Genomic DNA, 20,324 nt, shown 5'->3' with positions numbered 1-20,324 from the left:
TCTTTTCATCTTGTAAAACCAAAACTCTCTGCTCATTCAACAAGAGCTCCCACCATTTCTCCCTCCCCTGGCCCCTGGTAACCACCACTTTCTTTCTGTCTTTTTTATTTTGACTACTCAGTACCTCATATAAGTGAAATCATTTTGTGACTGGCTTATTTCACTCAACCTAATGTACTTGAGGTTTATCCATGTGGCGATGTATGTCAGAATTTTCTTTTAAAAGCTGATATTCCATTGTATGGCTATACTACATTTTACTCACTTATTTATCCATCGATGGACACTTGGTTTGCTTCCATGTTTTAACTATAAATATAGGTGAACAAATATTTCTTCAAGACCCTGCTTTCAATTATTTGGTGTGTGTGTGTGTGTGTGTATATATATATGTATATGTATATATATATGAATTCCAGGGTCTTATGGTAGTTCCATTTTCATTTTCTGAAACACCTCCATACTGCTATCCGTTGCTGCACTATTTTACATTCCTACAACAGTGCACAAAAGGCTTCAATTTCTCCACCTTCTTGCCAGCACTTTTTATTTTGTTTTTTTTTAAATTTATTGTTGACAGTATTATAGGTGTGCCCCATTCCCCTCCCCTTTGCCCCCTCCACCCAGCCTCCCCTGTTGTTGTTTTATAGGAAAGATCCTAATGGGTGTGAGGTGGCATCCCATTGTAGTTCGGATTTACATTTCCTTAATCATTGGGGATGTTGAGTGTCTTCTCATCTGCTTATGGACCATTTGGATATCTTCTTAGGAGAAACATCTGTTCAAATCCTTTGCCCATTTTTTAATCAGCTTGTTTGCTGTGATTTTGTTTTGTTTTGTTTTTGTTGTTGTTGTTGAGTTCTCTATATATTCTGGATATTAATCAATTCCTCATCAGATAGATGTTTCGCAAATATTTTCTCCCATTCTTTGTGTTGCCTTTTTGCTCTGTTGATAGTGTCATTTGATTTTTAACTTTTTCAAATTTAAAATTTTTTAATTTAAAATTTTTAAAATTGAAACTCTTAAATTTTCATGAAATCCAATTTGCTTCTTTTTTTTTACTTACCTGTGCCTTTAGTGTCCTACCCAAGAAATTATTGCTAAATCCAACATAGTGAGGTTTTTGTCCTATGTTTGCTTCTAAGAGTTTTATTGTTTTAGGTCTTACATTTAGGTCATTGGTTCATTTTGGGTTCAATTTTACTCTTTTGTATGTGGATATCCAGTTTTCCCAGCACCACTTATTGAAAAGACTGTTCTTTTCCCATTGAATAGTTTTGGCACCCTTGTCAAAAAAACATTTACATGCAAGGGTTAGTTTCTGGACTCTCTCTTCCATTGGTCTATATGACTGTCTTTATGCCAGTACACACTGTTTTGATTACTGTAGCTTTGTATTTTCAGATCAGGAAGTATGAGTCCTCCAGACTTGTTCTTCTTTTTCAAGAGCATTTTTGGCTATTTGGGGTCCCCTGAGATTCCATATGAATTTTAGGATGGGTTTTTCTACAAAAGAAAAAAAGTCATTAGACCCGCCAGTGTGGCTCAGTTGGTTGAGAGTTGTCTCATGTACCAGAAGGTCGCTGGTTCGATTCTCGGTCAGGGTCCATGCTTGGTTTGTGGGCTCATCTCCAGTAGGGGGGCATGCAGGAGGCAGCCAATCAATGTTTCTCTCTCATCGATGTTTCTGTCTCTCTCTCTCTCCATTTCCCTTTCTCTCTCTGAAATCAATAAAAACATACTTTTGAAAAAGACACTGGAATTGTGATAAGGATTGTACCTGCAGGGAATCTGTAGATCACTTTGGGTGGTATTGATATTTTACATGGATGGGTTTACATTTATTTTAAGTAATGTTTTGTAGTTTTTATTATTCAAATCTCTCACCTTTTTGTTTAATTCCTAGGTATTTTATTGTTTTTTATGCTATTGTAAATGGAATTATTTTTGTAATTTCTTTTTTAGATTATTCATTGTTTGTGTATAGAAGTGCAACTGTTTTTTGCATGTTATATTCTGCTTTTTTGCTGAATTCATTTATTCTAAAAAACTTTTTTGTGGAGTCTCTAGAGTTTTCTACATGTAAGATCCTATCATCTGCAAACAGACTTTACTTCTCCCTCTCCAATTTGGATGCCTTTTCTTTCTTTTTCTTGCCTACTTGCTCTAGCTAGAACTTCCAGTACTATGTTGAATAGAAGTGGTGAAAGCGGGCATCCTTGTCTTGTTCCTGATCTTAGAGGAAAAACTTTGTCTTTCACCTTTGAGTATGATGTTCACAGTGGGTTCAGAACCTTTATTTCTATAGATGAATGGACCTTTCACCTATAGGTGTGCATGGCAGTAACATCAGGCTTTAATAGAAAACATTCACCCCATAATACCAGCTCCCCAAAAAATCAAAACTGTTTGTCCTGGTCCCTGGTCCCTCCTGGCCCTTATGACTGAGCTGCCTTCACTCAGTCCCTGAGTGTGGATACACTTGTCTGCCTGCTGCCTGTTTGTGGAACAGAGCTCCCCAAAGTACTGAGTACCTTCTCACCCCCCCAAACCTCACCCCTTACTTTTTCCTTAATTTTTTCCAGACCTCAAGCGACCTCATCAGAGCTGTGGGTCCTCACCCCGCCCAAAGCAGTTCAGGAAGCAGCAGCTAGGTGGGTACCAAGGTGGGGAGGGACCTGAACATAGGGATTGGATTGCATTGGGGCCAAGACACAGGTTCTGAACTCTGTGTTCTGTTAACAAGCCTTTTTGGGCCTAGTGATTCCTGTTTTCCAAGCTTCTATGAAAGAAGTATTGAAGGTCCTGGGTGGGCAGAGGAGAGGGCAGAGTCTGGAAAGGAGGGCCATCCCCAACAGGCCACACGGAGCTTCTCCAGAGAGGCTCAGCTGAAGGAGCTGGAAGCATCCCTGTAGGTCTCAGCAATATCCTTTAGCCTCCTCCAGGGACACCCCATGTCCTCAGGGTTGAGGGAGCCCCAGGGAAGTGGCCATCATAACCTCACTCCTGGGCCCTTATTGGCCAGTTTAGGGGTGAACAGAATACCAGGGAGAACTCCCCAAAGCAGAAGCCTTTAAGGGTTCATGGGGGAGACATGGGGGCTGTCAAGGGGGAATAGAAGAGACAGAACTTCCAGAACTTCTCTCATTTTCCACCATTTGTCCAGAAGAATCCTTGTTCCAGACCAGCTGTCCCACCAGCTGGGAAACCCAACCCCCATGGAAATAGCCAGAGGATTCACACTGATTTTATTTTATTATTTTATTATTTTATTTTATTTATTTTTAAAATATATCTTTATTGATTTCAGAGAGAGGAAAGGAGAGGGAGAGATAGAAACATCAATGATGAGAGAGTCATTGATCGGCTGCCTCCTGCATGCCCCCGACTGGGGATTGAGCCCGCAACCCGGGCATGTGCCCTGACGGGGAATTGAACCCCGATCGCGAATTGAACGCTGATCGCCTCGATCCTAGGTTGATGCTCAACCGCTGAGCCACGCCCGGCTGGGCCACATTGATTTAAAATAGACTACTACCTCAGGTCCCCCAGCAGGGGCTCCCAGTGGCCCCCAACAGTGGCTCCAGTCCTTTCCCTGGGCCACCCAAGATCTCCCAATGACTCAGCAATTCAAAAATCAGTACCTGGCACAGCAGGGGCCCAGTTCCCGCAGTTCTTTCTGATTGGTCAGTGTCTGGACCTACAGGTCATTAGCGCTCCCCCCCTGGGCACTGCAGAACTAAAATACTGAGGAGGGGCACAGATTACTCAGATATCACAGGAAGAAGTTGTTCTGATAAGATGTTGCAAAGGAAGTGTCCCTTTCCCCTTTCCCCATCTTATTGAAAACTTTACACCACTTATGTTGATACAAAACAGAGAGCCACGATTCCCACCTCCCCAGTAGACATCCCTGTTTAAACGGCCGCCAGAGTCTCCGCCATATATACACAGCCAATACTGGGATGCGGAGGTTGGGGGTGGGTAGGGAAGCCTTCTGCCTTCATGTCATCTCCCTGTCCCCAGCAGAGTTAGCCAAGAGGTACCTACAGCTGCTGAAGACTTCTGCCCAGCAACGCTATGGCGGCAAGCTCCCGGGGCCAGGGCAGCCCCTCACCTTCCACCAGGCCTACGTCCCCACAATTCTGCAGTGGAGCCGGGCCACAGCACCCTTCAACATTCAGGAGGGGGCCGTTATGGGGAGCCCCAGAGCAGACGATGGCACGGACGTGAGCATCCAGGACCTCTTCAACTCCAAAGCTGACAAGGGCCCGAGGATAACGTTGGTCCTGGGGAAGGCCGGCATGGGCAAGACCACACTGACCCGCTGGCTCTGCCAGAAGTGGGCAGATGGCCAGCTAGACCGCTTTCAGGCCCTGTTCCTTTTTGAATTCCGCCAGCTCAACCTGATTACAGGTGTCCTGACACTACCCCAGCTCCTTTTTGATCTGTACTTGAGCCCCGAGGCAGCCCCCGAGGCCGTTTTCCAGTACCTGGAGGAGAATGCTAACAGGGTCCTGCTCATTTTTGATGGGCTGGAGGAGGCCCTCCATCCCTGTCCTGGCAAGGAGGCTGCGGGTTCTGAGGCACCAGGTCCAGCCCTCGCCCTCTTCTCTGACCTGTGCTGTGGGACCCTCCTGCCGGGCTGCAGGGTCATGGCCACCTCCCGTCCAGGGAAGCTACCAGACTGCCTGCCCACAGAGGCAGCCATGATCCACATGTGGGGCTTTGATGGGCCACGGGTGGAGGATTACGTGGGCCGCTTCTTCTGCAACCACCCATCTCAGGAGGCAGCCCTAGCAGAGCTGCGGGCAAACAGACATCTCCGGAGCATGTGTGCAGTGCCCGCCCTGTGCCGAGTCGCCTGCCTCTGCCTCCAGCATCTGCTTCCAGGCATCTCTCCAGGCCAGTCTGCAGCCCTCCTACCTACCGTGACTCAGAACTACGTGCAGATGGTGCTCGCTCTCAGTCCCCAGGGGCACTTGGCTGCTGAGTCCCTGAGGGGCCTCGGTGAGGTGGCCCTGAGGGGCCTGGAGACTGGGAAGGTGATCTTCTCTGCAGGAGACATTCCTCCCCCTGTGATGGCCTTTGGGGCTGCCCTCGGCCTGCTGAATTCCTTCTGCGTCTGCACAGGCCGTGGACAGCAGGAGACAGGCTATGCCTTCACCCACCTCAGCCTGCAGGAGTTTTTGGCTGCCCTGCATCTGATGGCCAGCCCCAACGTGGACAAAGATGCACTGTCCCGCCATGTCACCCTCAATTCTCGCTGGGTGCTGAGGACCAAAGCTAGACTAGGTCTATTGGACTACCTCCCCACATTCCTGGCAGGTCTGGCATCCAGTGCCTGCCGTCCCTTCCTCAGCCACCTGACACAGCAGGGTGAGGCATGGGTGGGTGCCAAGCAGGCCGAAGTCATACAGGCATTGAAGAAGTTGGCTACCCGTAGGCTCACCGGGCCAAAGGTTGTTGAGTTGTGTCACTGTGTGGGTGAGACCCAGGAGCCTGAGCTGGCCAGCTTCATGGCCCAAAGCCTCCCCTGTCAACTGCCCTTCCACAATTTCCCGCTGACCTACATAGACCTGGCTGCCCTCACCAATGTCCTGGGGCACAGGGATGCCCCCATCTACCTGGATTTTGAGGGCTGCCCCCTGGAGCCCTGCTGCCCTGAGGCCCTGGCAGGCTGTGGGCAGGTGGAGAATCTCAGGTGAGAGGAAGGGCAGGGCAGGACCTGGGGAGGGAACTGGACTTTGAGGTGAGTGGAGGCCCCTGCCAATTGAGACTGGGTAAGAATCCTAGTATCAGAACAGAGAGGCCCTTCCCGTCTCTTAGCCTGTGACACAGTGAGGAAGCACCGGGCCTTACCAGTACCTCTGGGGTCCAGTTGGATCTCTTCTTGTTGCGGTGTCTGGACTGTCAGTCTCCCTGTCTCAGTCATGAGCTGGAGGCTGTGATCCAGGCTGTGCTGCTAGAAACTCTTTGACTTGGAGCCGGCTATTTAATCTCTCAGCCTGAGTTTCTTCATCCCTCAAATGAATCAGTAATAATACCTACCTCATAGGGTTGTTGTGAGATGAGATAATGCATGAAAAACACTTCTAAGCCAAGCTCCTGGCACACAGTAAAGACTCAATGTGTGTCATAGCTAGAGAAAAGGCTAAGCTGCAGCAACGAAGAACCCCATCCCCTTCCCAAAATACAGCAGATTAAATAATGTAGCATTTTCTTTCACTCCCATGGAAGACTCAGAGTCCAGGTCAGTGGGATAGCTCAGCTCCAAGTGGTCACACAGGAACCTGGTTCCTTCCATTGTTGCCCCATCATCGCCTTGGGCATGCTGATCTGCATGGCCAAAGCTGAGTCATGGGCATATCTGTGCTCTGACTTGGGGGAAGGAAAAGAGAGAGCATGGATTAGACATACCCAATGTGTTAAAGCTCAGTCCTAGAAATAAGGCACATCTCTCCGCTTATATTCCAGTGGTGAGAACATAGTCATATGGCCACACTGAGCTGCAAGGCAGGCTGGGAAATGCCATCTCTGTCTGGGAAACCATGTTCCCAGTTACAGCTCCCTGCGTGGAGAATGAGTTTTGGTGGACAATTAGCAGTCTCTGCCTTAATATGTATTTGTTACTACTACAACCATTACAACAGCAACAGCAATTACTACTATTAACATAACTGTATTCATTCAGTTCTATCTGTTGGAGGAGGGGTGGCTCATGACCTCTAGCCCTGCCCAGCATTGATCCTCTGCCACCTTGCCTCTTCCTGTGGCAGCTTTAAGAGCAGGAAGTGTGGGGACGCCTTTGCAGAAGCCCTCTCCAGGAGCTTGCCGACAATGGGGAGCCTGAAGAAGCTGGGGTGAGCCAGAACTTGGAACCGAGAGGGATCTTCAGCTGGGGATGCTGAAACTCTCTTTTCTTCCCTCAACCCTACACAGGGCAGATTCTGGGCCTACCCCCTTTTCCATCCCTACTTCTCCCCTCTGCCTTTGCTTACCCTGTAGGTTAGCAGGAAGCAAGATCACTGCCCGAGGCATCCACCACCTGGTGCAGGCTTTGCCCCTCTGTCCACACCTGGAAGAGATCAGGTGAGTAATCTCCAGGAGGGCTCACTGGCTGAGAGAAGAGGTCACTACCCAGGTCTTGCATATTCCATGGTGTCTGGCCAATAGTTTTTCAGTGCAGCTGGGTGGGGCTGGATCCAAACACAAGGCTCCCAAAGACCCCAGAAAAGGGCTTCTCTTGTCCAGTATTTTGGGCTATTTTGAAGGAGCTTGAGCTTTGAGGCCCCTTCCCTCTTTCTGTGATCCTGAGAGGACGGATGGCAGTGTATAGGCTGGTGTTGGGCACTGTGAGTACACATAAATGCATGAAACATACACATACCTTCACATCTATGCACATTCACACACTTGCACTTGTCTGGCTCACTTACGTATGTGCCCCACATGCATGCACTGTCATTGGTGTGCAGCACACGCATGCACACACATGCATGCAGACTTAGATCCACATACACATCTAAGTGCATATGCTCAAATATACTCCTGCTTGTGTCTGTGATGATGGCCTCCTCAGCAGCTCACTGGCAGAACCATTGCTAGCTGTCACCTTTGTGAGATTTAGAAAAAGCACCCCTTCATCCTGGCAGGTGCAGCCCAACACTAGGGTGCACCTCGTGCTTAGTGGAGCATCAACTGGACCACAGCTCTGCTCTGTCCCCTCTGCTGGGTGTCTTTGTGCATGATTACCCTGTGTGATGGAAGAAAAGATTAAGGTCAGGATCAATAATTCTCTAGAGAAGTAAATATCAACAAGTTCGGTATTTCCAAACGTTTCCTGACCAGAGTGGTCACGCACAAAGGCCCCCTTGAACCCTTCAGTTCTTCTGTCCCTCCAGCTAGGGACCCATGCAGGGATGGGCTGTGCACCCCATTTGACAGGTGATGAATATGAGGTCACAAAGGAAGGCACTTGGCCTAGGGCTCTGGGTGAGTCAGGACCAGAGCTGGGCTGGAAGTGGTATCTCCTGCATCCCAGTATAGGCTGCTCATCACCTGAGAGCCAAGAGGCCCTGATGAACTTGGGCTTCAGGCACATCCCTGAGAACAAGGTGCTGGGTCTTCTCATCCCACCCCATGAGGCCTTCATAGTCCACCATCTGGATCCTTTGGGCCACCAGGCAGGAACTCCCCCAGAGGGACTTAATAAGGACAGAAATGAGGCCAGCAGAGGGCTTTTCCTCCTAGCTGGACCTGTTGGATACCATGGAGCAGGTCACCAACTCATTTTGGACCCCTGTCCTGTATCTCCCCCATGAGAGTGACCATGCCTGTCACCCACCAACTGGAGCTCCTAAGTTCCCCTACCCCAGGACTGAGGGACTTGGTCTCCCTTCAGCTTTCAGGACAACCAGCTCAAGGACCAGGAGATGCTGAACATCATGGAGGTCCTCCCTTGCCTGCCACGGCTCCAGAAGCTTGAGTAAGCAGACTTTCCACCTGAGCCCCTGCCTGAGTCACCCTCCAACCTTAGAGAGCAAAGATCTGGGGCCCATGGGATAGGGGATTCACACCTGACACCTTTGCCACAATCTTGCAGCCTGAGCCACAACAATTTCTCCATGTCGACCCTCCTCTGCTTTACCAAGGTGGCAGTCACGTGTCCGACTATCAGGATGCTGCAAGTCAGGTGAGCAGGAGTGGGAGCCTGGCCTTCAGGGTCTTGAGAAAATAGGAGGGGCTAGGAAAAAGAGGAAGCCCCTAGTCTGCAAAATGTACATGCTTGAGCCTGTTTTACTCACATCAGCGTATCCTGAGCCTAGCACCTAGCACCTGAGTCAGGCCTGGCACCTGGTACTCTATATAAGTAGTGAATGAATGGGAAGATGGATGGACTGACCGACAGACGGATGGATTAAGTAATGAATCAACAAGTCCAGGAAGCATAGGCTTAAGGTGGAATAATTAGCCACGTGTCGCTCTCCGTGGTGCTGAACTGGCTTTGCCTGTTTTGATCACGGGGTGGGTTAAGAGCTATGCCTTTTAATCCTAAAACACAGTAACTCCTATAAAACTTTTCAGAGTTCTTAATTTTATTATCTTGTAAAAGTTGTTTTCCTGACTTTTTGAAACACTCAGGATTCATCAGCATTGACATAGCCACAATTTTACATGTCTGACTTGGAGCACTCCTGCAAGTTCTGGTGTTCCTCTGTCGATCACAAAGTCAGCTTTCTCTGGCTGTTTGGGACAGTAAGGGGTGCGCAGGTAGGGGGTGAAGTGCCGGTTTCCAGTCCGTGGGTTTCATGGCTCGGTGTCTGACCATGCAGGAAGGCGGATGTCATCTTCCTTCTCTCCCCGCCTGCGGAGACTGCTGCAGAGCTACCTGGGTAAGAAGTTAGGGAGGGGGTGGGTCTGGATTCATCCTGAGATGCAGTTGTGGGGAAAGGTGGCCAAAGGATCTTAGGAAGAGCGGGGGTGTGGGGAGTCTTCTTGCTACTGCTACCCTGAGAAGTGACTTCTCAGAGTTGGCAAAGGGCTTTAGCTTCCTCTAGCCTCTCTGGACCACATCTGGCTCCTGTGGTGAGGGAGCATCCCCAGAAGTCTCAGAGTGAGCCAGACCCTTGGGGAGGGATGGCAGGAAGCATGAAGGTACTGTTAGATTGGCATTGCTATATGGGGAAATGTCTTCTAACTGGAAAAAGAAGGCAGTTATGGTACCTACATCTTGCAGTTGTTCTGAGAATTAAATGAATTAATATATTTAAAGTGCTTAGAACACTGCTGGCATCCAGTTGGCACTCAAATGCTGGTATTCCAGCTGTGCATGGATCCCAGCTCAGCCAGTCCTGGATGGGCAAAGAATAGGAATCTGCCTTTCCGTGAGAGAACATCCCAACTGTGCTTCCCCACACCACCCCCAGCTGAGACTCAGAGACAGACAAAGATGTATATCCTCAAGGAAGTCCTTTCCCTACTCTGAGCCTCACTTTTCTCATCCATGCAGTGATTCAGTAGAAGCACTGTCTTTCCCCCCTCTGACTTTCCAGACATGTGGTACCCAATACAGTAGCCATTAGCCACATGTGGCTATTTAAATATATATTAATTAAAGTTAAGTCAAATGGACATATAGTTTCATCAGTCACATCAGCCAGATTTCGGGTGCTCAGTGGCCATCGAAGGCTAGTGGCTCCCATAATGGGTGGCACAGATACAAAACCTTTTTATTGTCACAGAAAGTTCTGTTGGGTGGCACTAATCTCGAAGTCTGTGCAAAACTGGCTCACACTGTCCCAGCTTCTCTACAGTCCCCAGCCCCCCACTGGCCCAGTGGAAGAGATCCTGGAGGTGCTGTGGCTTTTCACAGCCTGACTCACATACAGGTCATGCTCCTGGCCTGAACCACAGATGGTGCATCTACAAATGGAGACCATTGCATCTTAAACCACAGCAGCTGCTTTTGACTAAGCTTCAGTTTTGTGCCTATGGTGGGCACTTGATCACACATCACCTCAGTCAATCCTTCAGTCACTCTAGATGTTAGATATTATCATTTCACTTTAGAAAAGAGGAATGGAGGCTCAGAGGGGTGAAGTGACCTGCCCAAGGCCACACAGTCAGAGTTTGAATAAAGGTTCCATTTGACCTCAAAGCATTTGCCCCTGGTGCTTTGCTGAATAGAGCCTTCAGCACCTTCAAGCAGCCGTCTTTGTTACTCACACACTGTGGGTCATGCTAAAGAGCCTTCAGTTTCTAGAGGCCAAGAGCAGAGCCTGGAGTCCCGGGCCCAGGCCAATGTTGTATTTGTTCTTGCCAGAGCCCCAGACCTACAGGGAAATGCCAGCCAGCGGAAAGAGGCTCAGAGCAGAAGCCTGACACTCAGGTACCTCAGTGGGATCCATTGCCTTAAGGGGAGGGATAGGATATGGGTGGAGAGTTCCTTCCCAGGGGAGGCATAGCAGGGGCAGGGAGGGTAAAGGGAAAAGCACCATGGGGCAGGGAAAGGCCATGAATAACCCATCTTGGCCTGAACAAGGGGCACCTGGCACAACAACAACAACTGTAATTTAATGGGCCCTTGTTGTGTGCTGGGCACGGTGGTATTTTATATCCATTACCTCATTGTGATTCTTTTGAAAATCCTGCAAAGTCCACATTATTGTTCCCACTTGATAGAGGGGGAAATTGAGTCTCAGGTAGGTTAGGTGCCTTGTCTAAGATTGCCCAGTTACTGAGAAGCAGGACCAGGATTCAACGCCAGGTCCGCAGCCCCCTGGCTCCCCCAGCTCCCATGCCTCTCAGTGGGGCCAGGAGCTAGAGGAGGCATCGTGCCCTGAGCCCCTCTGCTCCCTACCCCACCCCAGGCTGCAGGAGTGTCGGCTAACCATCAGTGATGTGGAGAGGCTCATAGGCCAGCTCCGGGAAGGCCCCCACCTGGACGAAATAGAGTGAGTATCATGGGACACTCTGGGGCAGGAGACAGGAGGGCAGGGCAGGGCGGTGCAGGAAGGGCCTCACTTTTGGGTGGATGATAGTATGAGGAAGATGCCTCATTGAGAATCTGGGGGAGTCAGATTATCGGAACAGCTACCACAATTTAGCACTTGCCTTGTGCCAGGTGCATTTATATACTTCCTCTCATTTACTCCTCACACCCCTATGGCGTAAGTACTGTTATGGTGCACATTTTACAGAGGAGGAAATGAAGTTGCAGGAAGTTCAGTGTGCTCAAGGTCTCACAGCAAAGAAGAGTCCAGGCCAGGGTTCAAGTTCAGACTGTCTTACTCCAGGCCTCGCCCTAGTAGCCACCGTCATTGAGATCTGCAAAGCAGAAACCTTGCCACACCTAGGTCTGTCTTTCAAACCATAGCCCTCAGGGTCCCCTCACCTTGTCTTCCTCCCAGACTAGAGTGAGATGACCTTTTTTCTCGTGGGAGAAATTCCCATGATGTTCAGCTCTTGGGTGGAGCCTTTGAGAGTAGGGCTTGGGGTTGGTGGAGGTCCTGTCATGGGACCATCCCAGGAAATCAACTGGGTGGGAAGGTAGAGTGATAGAATGCCAGAATGTCATTCCAAGGTGAGGTGGATGGGGTGAAGGCTGCTTTGGTGACTAAAACTTAATTAAGCCTTGACCTCTCCCTTTGGGAGAAATAAGACATGATTAGAAAAGGTGGGTTTTTCCAAACTGACATACTTCCACCAATCTTGCCAGCACCAGTCTGCCCATCCCCCTGTTCTGTCACCTATAGTAAGGGCCCCACCACCCACCTGGTTACACAGACCAGACACCTCTCAGCTCCTTGCCCTCCTCCCATAGCTAGGCCATCCGGAGTAAACCTACGCCCTACATAGCTCTCCAAACCATCTTTTCATCCACTCTCCCTAGCCCAGACCACTCTTATCTGTCATCTGGGTGGCTCCATCAGCCTCCTCACTGGGTTCCCTGCTTCCACCCTGGCCACCTCCACCTGGCACAGTGTGAACTGCATTTCATTTCACTCCTGCCTGTCCCTTTCACTCCTTCCCACCACTCAGGATAAAGCCCAAATCCTAAAGTCCCATGTGATCCAGAACCCTGCTCCCAACCCCAAACCCCCTCTGACCCTGCCCTCCCCTCAGTCTTCCACCCAGAGTACTGGCTCCCTTTCTGGTCCTCAAATGTGCCTTTGAATGTGCTGCTCCGACAGCCCTGTCTCTCTCCCACCCCTTACCTATTGAACTCCTAGTTTCACTAGCAAGCAGCTCAAACATCAGGGAAGCCTTCCTTGACCCCAGACTAGGTCATATACCCCTATCGTCATGGAGTTGATCACAAGAAATAATGATGTCAGTTGCAGCATAAATAAATGGGGGACTTCACAGGGAGACTTGAAGTCAAATGACTGGGTTCAAATCCCAGGTCCACCTTTGAATAAGTGCCCCAACCAGTCTCTACCTCAGTTTACTCATCAGTAAGATGAGCATAATAATAGTGCCTAATTCATAGGGTTGTTCTGAGGAGTAAATTCAATCATTGTAAAAGCACCTAGGACAGTTCCGGGCAAATAGTAGACAGCAAGTAGTAGGCAGCCTTTCAACATTCATTATTATGAAGGTTCACTTATTGGAATGATGCTTTGACTAAAGTCCATGAGGGTCAGCGTGCGTGTTGAGGGGGGACCCCACCCTAGCAGCCCAGGGCATCAGGCCCCTCTGTCTCAGCCTCTCAGGGAACCAGCTGGAGAACGAAGGCTGTCGACTGATGGCAGAGGCTGCCTCCCAGCTGCACATCACTAGGAAACTGGAGTGAGTTGTCCACCCTGCTGCTGGGTAACAGGGGGGGCCCTGGAGAGTCCCAGCTGGTCCCAACTACCCCTGACCCCCATGTCCATAGTCACTTAGGGAGCTGCTCCCCACCCCCTTCTCCCAACTCCAGTGAAGTCAGAGTGGCTCAACCATGCCTGCCTTGCTTTTGCCTCTGACATGAGCCACTTAATTCCAACTATTAAAACCCCTTGTAGAATGTGTCCCTTCTACCTCAGTGGCTTGTGTTCCAGTTTGTCCTTACAACAGTCCTGGGGTGGAGTGGGATGAGGTGAGGTTGAGTATTGCATGGAGCCAACCTGGGGTATTGGATGGGTGGGCACTGGGGTGTTGAGTTGGGTTGTTGGGGTGGTATGTGGTGTGTTAAGGTGAGGGTAGAGCGTTGGGTGAAGGGGCAGGTTGTTGGGTGGTGGGACGGAAAGACGGGTATTGAGCTGTTGGGTTTGCTCAGTGTTGCATGGTGAGGTGGGGGTGCTGTTTGGGTGGGTGCACTGGGGTCTCAGCATCAAGTGTGGGCTGGGGTGGGAAGTGCTGAGGTTGGGGAACTGATCTGGAGCCTTGGTTTGTATTGAAATCCTGGCTCTGTCATTTAGTAGCTTTTAGAGCTTTGTGACCCTGGGAAAGTAATTCAACGCCTCTGAGGCTGTTTCCCCATTTGTTAAGTGTGCTTAGAATGATGGTCATTTTACATGCCAGGAAACTGAGGCTCAGAGAGGTGAAAGCAGTGAGTTGGTTCTGATGGCTCCAGCTGGAGAACTTTATTCTCTGAGTGGGGCAGGGTCTTGTGTCTCTTGGCTCATCCACATGAGCAGGAATCCCTCTGGTTAAGGATCCAGGACATCCCAGGAGTGATAGCCAGCCAGCTGCTGAGCCAGGAGGAGGGGCCTGGAGCTGTCTGGAGCTGGGGACTTCAGCCCCTGCTGATGGCTGCCTTCCTCTTCCTCTCCATAGCCTCAGTGACAACAGGCTCTCGGTGGAAGGGGTGCACTGCATGCTGAGGGCAGTGAGCATGTGCCGCAACCTGGCAGACCTGCATATCAGGTGAGAGCTTACAGTGGACACCTGTCACTCACTCCCTCCTCCAGCCCAGAGCTCCCGGGTTCTCCCATCATTTCAGTCCTGGTTGCCTCCAGAGAGCAGAACTTAATAAAACCCTGATATGGCTGCAGCTTTCATATGGAGTGGTATATAAAGTAAACATAAACATTTTAATTCATCATTTTTTTAATAAAGCTTTTCAAGCATACTCAAAGGTAGGGAGAATGGTACAACAAACACCCAGCTCCCACCAATAATTATCAACATTTTACTGCTCTTGCTGTACCTGTCCCTTGAAAACCTATTTTTTAGAAGAGAATTTGTCATTTTAATCCCATTTCTAAAAAATCCTCAAGCAAGGATATTTTTTTCCCATTGCTTTTCAGAGAGTGGAAGGGGGAAGAGGGAGAGAGAAACATCAATGTGAGAGAGACACATTGATTGGTTGCCTCCCACACACACCCTGAATGGGCCAGGGATCAAGCCTGCAACCGAGGTACTTCCCCTTGGCTGGAATCTAACCCAGGACCCTTTAGTTCCCAGGCTGAGGCTCTAACCACTAAGCCACACTGACTAGGGCTTAATCCCATTTTTAAGGGGGAAAAAAAAAGAAAGAACATTCACTGCATTAAAAAACAAGACTCAAAAGATCCTCCCCAAATGTTATCAGTGGTCATTGATATGTGGAAAAGATGCTGGGTGATTTTTTCTTCATTTTCTTTTTACTATATTTTCTAAGTTCCCCACAAGGGTGAAGTATGACTTTTGTAATGAGAGAAATATATGCATAACAATTGGCTTCAAGGCGAGTTTAGGGATGCCAGGCTGTAAGTTTCAGCCTCTTGTGCATTCTCATTGTCTGTCCTGGATCTGGCAGTGTCCTCACCCTGCAGGGTGAGCACCCTCAGCTAGCCAAGGTGCCACTGGTGGGCAGAGGGAGGATTTCAGCCTAAGCCCCAAACCAGAGAGACCACAGAACTGAAGTTTTCTTTCAAGGACTCGCCAGGAAACGAGGGAGGGCTGAAAAGTTTGTGAAATCTGTAGAGAAAGATTTCAGGCCTTGGAAGCTCGGAGGAAGTCAGGGGAAGGCAGAGGAAGTGGCTGCAGCTAGAGGCTGGGGGATGGCATCTTAGAGGTCCCTTGAGGTCAGGCTAAAAATGATCTGGAGCAGCAGGGACCCCATCAGCCTCTTGCCTCTACCTCTCTTCTGTCCGTAGCCTCATGCACAAAACTGTGGTCCTCACGTTTGCCCCGGAGCTGAAGGAGCAGGAGGGGACCCAGGAGAGGTAGGGTCCCAACACCATCCCAGCCCCACCCTGGGCCAGGGCCACCCGTTCCCTGACTCCCACAGCTGGTCAGTGCCACTCAACTGCCAGGGGAACTTGACAAATTCAGGAAGCCTCAGCAAGCCAGCTGGCTTAGAGGGGGGTGCAGACCTAAAAGGGAGGGTCAAAGGAGAGACTGCTGTCCCATTTTCCTAGCGGTGCCTAAAGAGAGCCCTGGGATTCAGGATGGAGATGGCACCATGCCAGGCAGGGGTGGGATAGCCAGCAAGACCGAGGCCCTTCAGCCTAAACCCAGAGGATTGCCTGGCCTATAGCCCTGATTTTGGTCAGAACTTTCTGGCTCCCTTTGGCACAATGACCTTTTAGAGAGTGTTTGCCCCCTCCAACATGCCTTCCTGGATTGCCCCAGCCCAGCACATGAGCAGAGACTCAGCTCTGTGCTCCTCAGTGTCCACCTACAATGTCTCCTGTAGGGTCTGAACTTTTGAAGCCTTGCTTGAAGCTGAGGCTGGCATCTCTGAAGTCACTGATGATGATGATGATATTAATGATACTAACAGCCAAGGTTAATTGAGCACCAAGCACCAAACTAAGGCAATTCACATACATTCTCCTAGTAAGAGGCTAAGTGAATTGTCCCAGGTTACACAGCCAGGACACAGAGAAGCCCTATTGGAACCAAGGTCTGACTGTGTACAGGCCTGTATAGAGATTGGATGGTGGGAAGTGAGGCTGAAGATGGACTTTGGAGACAGTGGATGAGGCATTTGCTCAGCTTGGCTTTGGTATATGTCTCTCCAGGGCTGCATCTCTTGACAGCCTTATGTTCCAGATGTCCTCTGAGCCATCCTGGTGCTCCCTGAGGATCAGGTACAGTGATGACCTGCAGGTGCTGGGTATGGTTCCAGCCTCCACCCTTCCTCTGCGCAAAGCCTGTCCCCTGTCCCCCACCCCAGGTGCTCCCTGGATGACTAGACCTGCTCTGTCCAGGAGCTGAGGCCTGGCTTCCCTGCCTCCCACCTCTCCTGCCCAGTCCACTGCAGGTGGAGCTCACAAGGCAGCCCCTCAGTCACCTTCCCGCCCACAAGCCCCCTCCCCTTAGTGCCCCCAACTTCCATTGGCTGAGGGTTGTGGGAACTCTGGACAGAGAGGATGGGGAGCTTGCAGCCCCTTCTTTTCATATCCTGGGGCCTGGGCCTGGGGACTCAGCTCAGCCCCTCAGGGCGCCCATCCATACTCCTCCAGCCCTCTCTTCTTCTCTGTCCATCTGACTCTCCCTCCCTCTGTGTCTGCCTCTCAGTTCATGTCTGTATTATTTTCTGTGGCCCTTTTCTCATTGTCTGTTTGTCCCCCTCTGGAGCTGTCCATGCACGTGTGTGCAGTGGGTTCTCCACCTGGACAGCAGGTGTATGTGCATGTGTGTGCCCACGAGTGTGCGTCTCTCCCCACCCTCTCTCCGCCTCCCACCCTGTGTCTGTCCATCTTGGTGCCCCTCTCTCTGTGTGGTTCTGATTCTCATCCTTCCCTGCCTGTGGGTGACCATCTGTGTGTTGTGTGCTGGTCCCCCTTTGTCTGTCTGTCTGAGTGCCAGTTGTGCCCCAGTCCCTCCCCTGCAAGCCCTGTTCTCTGCTTGTGTGGGGTGGGTGGCTGCTCTGGCCTCTGTTGGGCAGGGCAGGGCTGCAGGGCTGTGGTTTTACCTCCGCAGGCTGACACACTGTGGTTTGCGAGCTGAGCACCTAGAGCAGCTCTGCACAGCGCTGGGAGGAAGCTGCCGCCTGGGCTGCCTTGAGTGAGTGGCACTACTAGAAGGCGGATGGGTGGGGCTGATCAGTTAGTGAGTGTTGGGTTTTGTTTTGCTTTTTAGATCAGCAGTTCTTTTCCTGCTGAATCCAGAACCCCTTAGAGAATCTGGTGAAAGTTGTGCCTCTTTCCCCTAGAATACAGTGCCTCCATCCCTGACCCCCTCAGGGTCACTAACCTCAGGATAAGAACCTGGGGGAGACCCCAGCTGACCCAGTGCCACCACTATGATCTGGCCTGACAGCCCAGGGCCCTGTTCAGGTTCAGGAGAAGCTGAATGATTGAGCCAGTGGGATGGAGAGACAAAGCTCCTGCCCATCCCCACCCCTTCCCTCCACTAACCTGTTTCCCCCGCCTGTGCCTCTCCCAGCTTATCAGGCAATGCTTTGGGGGACAAAGGTGTGGCCCAGCTGGCTCAGTGGCTCCCAGAGCTGGGCACTCTGCAGTCCTTGAAGTGAGTAGCTGGCTGGGGGAAGCCTCTGAGGCTTGTTCTCATCCGAATGAGGGGATGTGGGAGAGGGGAGGAGTGGGGGTGGAGGTTCTTCTTATGTCCCATCTCACTCCCTCCTGGGGTTATCAGAAAGATTAAATGGGAAAATGCACCTCAGTGGTCTGGCGCAGTCCCTGACATGTGGTAAGTGCTCAGTATAGGCTATGATTCTCATTAAAATAGAGTCTGGCCTCTGTGACTCAAGGTATCCAGTTTCTGATTTAAGGTTTCACTTCTCCAACCTGTCTCTGGGAGTCCAGGTCACCTGGGGCAAGGCAGGCATGGTGGGCAGTCATACCTGATAATGAAATGACTGGCAGCCATTCTGGCCCTGGGGTGCAGAGAGGGGCTGTTTGATGGGGTGCAAGCTGGTAGGCAGGAAGGGTTTTTACCCCCACAGGACACCCAGCAGGGTGCTCAGGGCATCTGGAGGGCCCTGAGCACCTGGCAGAGAAGGGGGAGATTTTTCAGTGTGAGAGGGAGGCTCTGGTAGGAGGCTAGGAACCCCCAGACTTTGCCTGCAGCAGACCAAGCTTCCCAGGCCCTAAAAGGCTCCTGTGTTCTAGGTTCTGCCCCTCCCCCCCCCAACTCTTCTGGGACAAAGTAAGAGGAGACCTGGAGAGAGGTCCCAGGTCCCAGGTAACCGGTGTGACTTTGAGCAAGTTACATCACCTCTCTGAGCCCCTGGTTCCCAGTTAGTTAACACATAAACTATAGAGGGATGCATTTTGCCTACAACCTTAGAATGAACGCTGTGGCTGGAGGGCCCTTCCTGCTCAGACAGTCTCACTGGCATACTGGGAAGGAGAGGAGGTCACCTCAGTTGCTGTTCGGGGCTGCACCTGGGTAGGAGGAAGGCCTCACCACTGCATGCAAATTATATGCTGATTGGAGCTTTCTGGGCAAAGCCCATGTGACCTTCTAGAGACTGTGGGTGTCTAATTTGACCCAGGGCCTGCAAGAATTTGCAGTCACCTACCAGGATCCTGTCCCTAGGAGGGTGTCATTAAATGGCAAATAAAAACCACTATGACAGGTTAACAGACTACGAAGGGAAGGAGAACCTTTGTCCTGCTCTTTGAGCAAGAGGCCCTCCATTTTCATTTGTCACATTCATTTGTCACTCCCCACATTCATCACTAACAGAGGGAACCACGGGGTTCTAATCTTGGCCCTGTCACCAATATGTCTTACAACTTTGGGCAAGACCTTGCTGCTTTATGGGCCTCAGTTTCTCCATCTGTACAGTGGGGAGTTAAAGGAGGCGCTCTGACCATTCAGAGTTCAGTGAGTTTCATTGTCCAGACTTGGGGACAGCCCTTCCCTGCCCTGTGCTCTGACCACAAAGAGGGTGTTTTTAAGTCCTGTAACTTAAAACAAGACTTGAGACCTGTCAACACCATTCCTGTGATTCTCCAGCCTCAGTGAGAATGGCTTGTCCCTGGACGCTGTGTTTGGTTTGGCCCAGTATTTCTCTACTGTGCAGTGGATCCTCCACCTGGACATCAAGTGAGTGAGCCTCTGGCCCCCCGCCCTGCCCCCTCAATTGCCACATTCATCACGTAGCATCCTCAGGGCCTTCAGGATACCGGGTCAGTGTGTGTGTGATGGGTGTCTGCTGAATGAATGAATGAATGAATGAATGAATGAATGAATGAATGAATGAACGAACAAATGAATATAGCCCCAGGGACACTCAGATTTCTCTGTGGGGCACAATCCATGACTCTCTCCCTCACTCTCTGGATTGTTCTGGGAGACTTTTAAGAAAACTGGGAGCTTTCTTGTGACCAGTGAATGCTTAGGGACTCACTTTAATTGTGGGGTCTCGAGTTGATGAGACTGTAGAAGGGAAAGGGCACCCAGGCACGCAGCTCTGGCATGCAGTGTAGATCAGCCACACTTTCAGAAGAAGCCTTCCCGTTCCTCCTCTGCCCCTCCCAAGAGTGGGTGGTGTGAGAGCAGACAGACCAAGTTCATATCCAGGCTCACCACTTACCTGCTGTGCAGCTTTGAGCAGGTCACTGAGCCTCTCCAACCTGTTTCCTCACCTGTAAAGCAGGGTAAGAACACTTCTTTCCCACACAGTTGTAGCGTGAGAATCAAAGGAGATCATGTTGCTGGTGTGCCTTGTATGTGCCTTAATACATCCAGCGGTTGTCGGTATAGTTATTGCAGTATTTGCTGAGAACACGGGCTGCCTCCAGGCCCCGCATGACCTGGTCAGTCCGCTCTCTTGCCCCTGCCTGGGCTGTAGGCCCTTCACCTGTTCTCTGATTGCTGCCTCCTGTCTACCTGCAGCTTCAAGAGCCAGCATATCATCCTGAGAGGTGACAGGAGAGCCAGGTGAGGACAGAGAGCTCCGAGAGTGAGGTGGGCTCCCCTCTCCCGCTGGT

At 50.6% G+C, this 20,324-nt stretch overlaps 1 protein-coding gene across 1 annotated transcript in view; it reads left to right on the top strand.

Moving 5' to 3' along the window:
• Positions 1-20,324, top strand: part of NLRC5 (NLR family CARD domain containing 5) — a 54,909-nt gene that overhangs the window by 5,020 nt on the left and 29,565 nt on the right. The window contains exons 5-21 of the mRNA XM_081118044.1: positions 2,589-2,657; positions 4,033-5,707; positions 6,783-6,866; positions 7,012-7,095; positions 8,408-8,491; positions 8,609-8,698; positions 9,339-9,398; positions 10,829-10,894; positions 11,376-11,459; positions 13,213-13,296; positions 14,266-14,355; positions 15,570-15,638; positions 16,440-16,508; positions 17,344-17,427; positions 17,809-17,892; positions 19,348-19,437; positions 20,230-20,274. Coding sequence (XP_080974170.1) covers positions 2,589-2,657; positions 4,033-5,707; positions 6,783-6,866; positions 7,012-7,095; positions 8,408-8,491; positions 8,609-8,698; positions 9,339-9,398; positions 10,829-10,894; positions 11,376-11,459; positions 13,213-13,296; positions 14,266-14,355; positions 15,570-15,638; positions 16,440-16,508; positions 17,344-17,427; positions 17,809-17,892; positions 19,348-19,437; positions 20,230-20,274 — 2,911 coding nt within the window. The remainder of the gene's footprint in view (positions 1-2,588; positions 2,658-4,032; positions 5,708-6,782; positions 6,867-7,011; positions 7,096-8,407; positions 8,492-8,608; positions 8,699-9,338; positions 9,399-10,828; positions 10,895-11,375; positions 11,460-13,212; positions 13,297-14,265; positions 14,356-15,569; positions 15,639-16,439; positions 16,509-17,343; positions 17,428-17,808; positions 17,893-19,347; positions 19,438-20,229; positions 20,275-20,324) is intronic.

Source organism: Miniopterus schreibersii (assembly GCF_964146895.1).
Source record: "Miniopterus schreibersii genome assembly, chromosome: 18".
Lineage (NCBI taxonomy): Eukaryota > Metazoa > Chordata > Mammalia > Chiroptera > Miniopteridae > Miniopterus > Miniopterus schreibersii.
This window is presented reverse-complemented; position numbering and strand designations above follow the sequence as displayed.